The sequence below is a fragment of the Mandrillus leucophaeus genome, unplaced genomic scaffold (genome assembly GCF_000951045.1).
Source record: "Mandrillus leucophaeus isolate KB7577 unplaced genomic scaffold, Mleu.le_1.0 Scaffold1658, whole genome shotgun sequence".
Lineage (NCBI taxonomy): Eukaryota > Metazoa > Chordata > Mammalia > Primates > Cercopithecidae > Mandrillus > Mandrillus leucophaeus.
In genome coordinates this window covers 51,806-56,829 of record NW_012101652.1, presented here as the reverse complement: position 1 = coordinate 56,829, position 5,024 = coordinate 51,806, and the positions used below count along the sequence as shown (strand labels likewise).

The window sequence follows — 5,024 nt, the reverse complement described above, 5'->3', positions numbered from 1 at the left end:
GTGACCCTGGGCTGGCCGTGGTGGGTGACCCTGGGCTGGCCGTGGTGGGTGACCCTGGGCTGGCCGTGGTATGTGACCCTGGGCTGGCCGTGGTGGGTGACCCTGGGCTGGCCGTGGTGGGTGACCCTGGGCTGGCCGTGGTATGTGACTCTGGGCTGGCCGTGGTGGGTGACCCTGGGCTGGCCGTGGTATGTGACTCTGGGCTGGCCGTGGTGGGTGACCCTGGGCTGGTGAATGATATGTGGCCTCTGCTTCCAGTTTGTCAGGCTGTCCCAGAGCAACATTTGCTGGAAAGAAGGGAAAACTCTCAGGGGATGAGGTCCTCAGTCCAAAATTCAAGACTAGCGATGGTAAGGATGGCTTCCTGAATTTCCCTGCTCATGACTGGGTGCCCGGGTGAGAGAGAGCTGTGCACCTTTTTGGTGGGAAGAAGGCAGAGAGATGAAGCCCCTCCTGGAATGAGTCATGGCAGAGGCAGATCCCTTGACCTGAGCTGACAGCCTTTTGGACCTTGGCTCTGCAGCTCTTGACACCTGTGTCTGGGGCCCCTGGCCCTCAGGAGGTCATGCCTGCTGTAACCTGTGGCTTTGGTGACCACTGGAATCAGAGTCCAGTGGAGCCCACGTGCTATGATTTTGTGGAGAGGTGAGGCTCATTCCCACTTAGGTGAGGAAATTCAGCATCGCCTGAACAAACTTCCATCTTTAATGTAGCAATTAATATCTCCCAAAGAGATTTAAGCCTTTCCACCTGCCACCCAGCTCAGGAGGCAAACCATAAACACTCATCTCAGAATTTTCAAGACAGACTTCTCCAGCACGCGATGTGGGGTATGAGCCCCAGAGAGATGAGCTCAGACAACCAGGAGGGGGGACCTCTGCTGCACGGGGGGTTGCAGTTCCATCTAGAAAGCAGGCTTCCCCACAGCACTTTGGCCCAGGCCTGCCTGAGGCCCAGAGCCACAGCTCAGGTTTCTCACTGGGTCAGTGTTGGAGAATGATGAGGAGATCAAGCAGCTGAACCAGGAGATCCGAGACCTGAACGAGTCCAACTCGGAGATGGAGGCCGCCATGGTACAGCTGCAGTCCCAGGTAGGTGGTGCCGCCCCCCACTCCTGGGCTCTTTGCCTTCCCAACCCAAACATTCATCCTGGGAACAGTGAGGCATCCGTCGGCACTCATCAAGGTTGCCGTCAGGGCTGAGCTGACGGACAGCGCAGTGCCTGGCACACAGGCACACTTAGGACGTGCTGGCCACTCACGTTGTGGTGTCTGTGAAGTCACACTGTGAGTGCCGGCGGGTCGCTGGAGCTGGTTGTCCCACTAGGGCTGTGGTCTCGTTAGCGTTAATAATACTATTAATAATACTAGTCCCATTAAGATTAGCAGCACTGTCTCTTACTCTCATTAGAATTCGTCCTGTCAAGGCTAGTGGTCCTGTTAGGCTTACTGGTCTTGTGAGCACCAGTAGTCCATGAGTGTGATGCCTTAGAGCCAGGCCTCTGGAGCCAGGTTTCTTCCCCAGCACAGCCACATACCAGCTGAGGGACCTGACAAACCTTTCAGCCTTTTCCTCCGTAAATGGAGGTAAGAACAGGATTCTACTCCAGGTTATTGTACAATGAACGCATTTCTATGAGGAAAACATTTAGCATAAGCACCTGATCCAGAGTAAGTGTGGTCAATGAGAGCTGCTGTTGCTGAGGAATAGGATTACAAATTACTTCAAATGTTTGTGTCATATTTCCTGATTTCCCTAAAATGAGCATTTGTAATCAGAAAAATGAAAGAAAAACACTAAAGATCTTATTTTGAAAATAAGAGCATGCCTCACCTGTGGCTGCTGAGTGGCGTGTGCAGCCGCAGTGGGGGAGTGGGCACACGTAACTGTGCCTCTAATGGCTGGAGGGACAAAGGGACAAGGAAGTGAGCAGGTCCCACAGGGAATTTGGGCAGAGGCCCTCTGGGCAGGGACAGATGGGGAGACGGCGGCCTCCACCAAGGCAGCAGAAAATGAGTGACATACTCCAGCCCCATGTGTCTCGTTACTCTGCTCTTGTCTGTACTGGCAAACAAGCTCACGTTGACCGCTTGTTACTCAAGAGCCTGTATAAAAATAGCATCACCCCACAGGGATCAGGAAGGATTTTCGTTGTCATGCACATGTCAATGCTGCGTGCCCCCAGGTTCATAGGCAGTGACAACAGAGAAGGGGTGACGGCCCTCCTGGCAGAGCCATCCCCATCCCCTCCTGGTGTCTCCGAGTGTGGAGATGCACTGTTGTATGGGTGTCCCACTTTGTGCTCGCTGCTCCTCCCCTTCTCAAAGTCCTCAGAGCCTTCATCAGTGTCAGTGTCCTTGGGGTAGCACCTCTGATTTCTCTTTATTTGCCAAAACCAATCTTTTTAAAGACAAATTATTACCTTTTACTGGCATCCCTTTGGAAGGACTCAGAAGCCCCTGTCCCTTTGAGGGAGTTTGGTGAGTGGTGTCCTCTGCAGAAGGGCAAAGGCAAAGGGAAGGCAGGTCCCTGTCTCCCATGCAACCCTTTCAGAGCCACATGCTTGTCGCCAGGCGGCAGAAGAAGCGTGCTTGACCCCATCCACAGCCTCCCGGGAAGGAGCTCACCACTCCTGCCTTGTGTGTCACCCACACTGTCTTTCTGTGAGTGTAGCCTCTGCCCCCACGGCTCCCTGCAGATGGCTGGCGGCTGTTCCTGGACACCAAAGGCCTCAGGGCCAACGCAGCCCTGGGCAGGTTCACCGCCATGGTGGGGAAGTGAGAAGACTTGCCTGTGGTTGGCCTGGGGAAGACGTGCTTGGGAGGCCCTGAGGAGGCTCTCTGTTGGTCTTTCTAGTGAGGGGAAGACCCAAAGGCCGTCCGACACCCCACAGGGTGGGTGCAGTGATTCCCGTCTTACAGATAGAAGCAGGAAGCATGGTGAAGCAAAGACCACAGCAGGTGGAGTCTGAAGCTGAGACAGGGCGCTGTGAAGTCTGTGGTCCCACCCCATCCCCTCAGGACAGAGGGGCTCAGAAAACCAGGAGGGGGACCTCTGCTGCACAGGGGTTTCGGTTCCATCTGGAAAGCATGGTACAGGGAGACGTGCCACACGAGCCCCTTCCTGGCTTCCCTGGAGTCAGGCCATGTCTCCAGAGGGCCCTTGCCTTTCTCTCCTCTGGCAGCCCCTCACCTGTGGCAGGACACTTACAGGAAGGCAGGGTCCCTGCCCCTTCCCCCACCCCAGGGTTCTGTATTCTCCCAGAGGGTTGTGAGAGGCAGCCCAGGAGGACTCCCAGGAGGATGGGGGCCAAGGGCAGGCAGCACTTCAGACCTCTCTCTGGCACAGATCTCCTCCATGGAGAAGAACCTGAAGAACATCGAGGAGGAGAACAAGCTCATTGAGGAGCAGAATGAAGCCCTGTTTCTGGAGCTGTCCGGCCTGAGCCAGGCCCTCATCCAAAGTCTTGCCAACATCCGCCTTCCACACATGGTAGGCAGCACGCGGACCTGCCGGCACCACAGCTGCCCCCCAGGGTCCCTCCGGAAAGCAGGAGGGCAGGGCATCTCCCACCCCCTCTGCCTCTGGGTCCTGCCCTAGGGGTCCTGTGCCCTGGTGGAGATTCTCTCTACCCCGAATGGCCTGGGTATTGGTTGGCTATGGTGGCTTTAGCCCTCCTGAGTAGCTAATGAATCCGAAGCAAAATGGTGATTCCATCAGCAGAGAGGCTACTGCTGGGATGGCTGCAGAGAGAAACACTCAAAGCCACCAGGGCAGGGCAGCCGGTGCTGCCCCGAGTTGGGACGGGCTTGTCTCGGGTCACACGGGGGCACAGGTTTGATGCTCCCACATCAGGTTCTTTGGTGTGGGGCCCACTGCATGGATGGGGCTTGCTAACCTGGTTCTGTTCTCTAGGAGCCAATATGCGAACAGAATTTCGATGCCTATGTGAGCACCCTCACCGACATGTACTCCAACCAGGAGTGCTACCAGAACCCGGAGAACAAGGACCTCCTGGAGAGCATCAAGCAGGCTGTGAGGGGCATCCAGGTCTAGGCCGTGTGGTACCCAGGAGTGTCCCAGCCCACCACACCGTTTACCTCCCCCGCCCTGCCCCATACCGTGGGGATGCCCAACTCACAGTGACTTCCCGTTCGCGGCCCGGTGTGGCCTCGGGTGGGTTTATCCAAAGGGATGGCTGGAAATCAGCCTCTCCCACGATGCTCCCTCCAGGCTTGGGGCCGTGGCGGCCCCATCTGTGCGCACAGGGGCACTGAAGAATTACAAAGTGATTTATTTTTGTTTTCTGAAAGAAATCTGAAGAGCAGCTCAAAGTCTCCAGTGGAAGCTCATGGACAAGGTTCTCAGGGAAGTTTTGGAGTTTGCAACCACAGTATTCCTTTGTCTGTCGAGGCTGGGAGGGTAGCCGTGAGCGTGGTGGGCGGGTGGTGTGAGTGGCATCTTGGCCTGGAGGACATGCCCGGGGCAGCGTGCCTGTGCTCAGTGAGGGCGGCTGAATCAAGTGCGTTTTCTGTTTTCATTTAATTCAGTTTTGTGTTAAGGGTGGAACAAAGCTCTGTCCCAGAGGGAAAGTTAGGAATGTGCCTCCCAGAGGACACTCCGGACAGTTGACAAGCATCGCAGCCCCTGTCAGGTCAAGGAATTTTAACCTGGGAGACTCCTGAAAATCAGCCTAGTGTCTGGGGGCAGCTGGCGCGCTGAGGCTCTGGAGATGTGTGTGGCCCTGGGTCACAGCTCCCTGTTGGGGCTGCAGCCTTTAGACCCTGGGTCTGGGATCCACGTCCAGGGACCGCTCTGGCTTCTGTGCATCCACCCGGACCCCTGACCCATCACTGCCACATTATCCGGGTCGTGGCCAAGCTTGACCTCTGCATCCATGGCGACGGAGGTGGCAATGGCATCATCAAGGTCAGAGGGTAAATTCCTAACAGGAGACCACCAAGGTTTCACTTCTTTTAGATCCATCCAGTATGCGAAAAAAGGGTACATTTTAATTTAATGTG

General features: G+C 55.9%; 1 protein-coding gene across 1 annotated transcript in view; it reads left to right on the top strand.

Moving 5' to 3' along the window:
* The window catches only part of MYT1 (myelin transcription factor 1), a 101,245-nt gene extending 96,875 nt beyond the window's left edge, over positions 1-4,370 (top strand). Inside the window, exons 20-23 of the mRNA XM_011976419.1 lie at positions 259-350; positions 988-1,091; positions 3,349-3,492; positions 3,916-4,370. Of these exons, the coding sequence (XP_011831809.1) occupies positions 259-350; positions 988-1,091; positions 3,349-3,492; positions 3,916-4,056 (481 nt within the window). The 3' untranslated portion in view covers positions 4,057-4,370. The remainder of the gene's footprint in view (positions 1-258; positions 351-987; positions 1,092-3,348; positions 3,493-3,915) is intronic.
* The last annotated feature ends 654 nt before the right edge of the window (positions 4,371-5,024 follow it).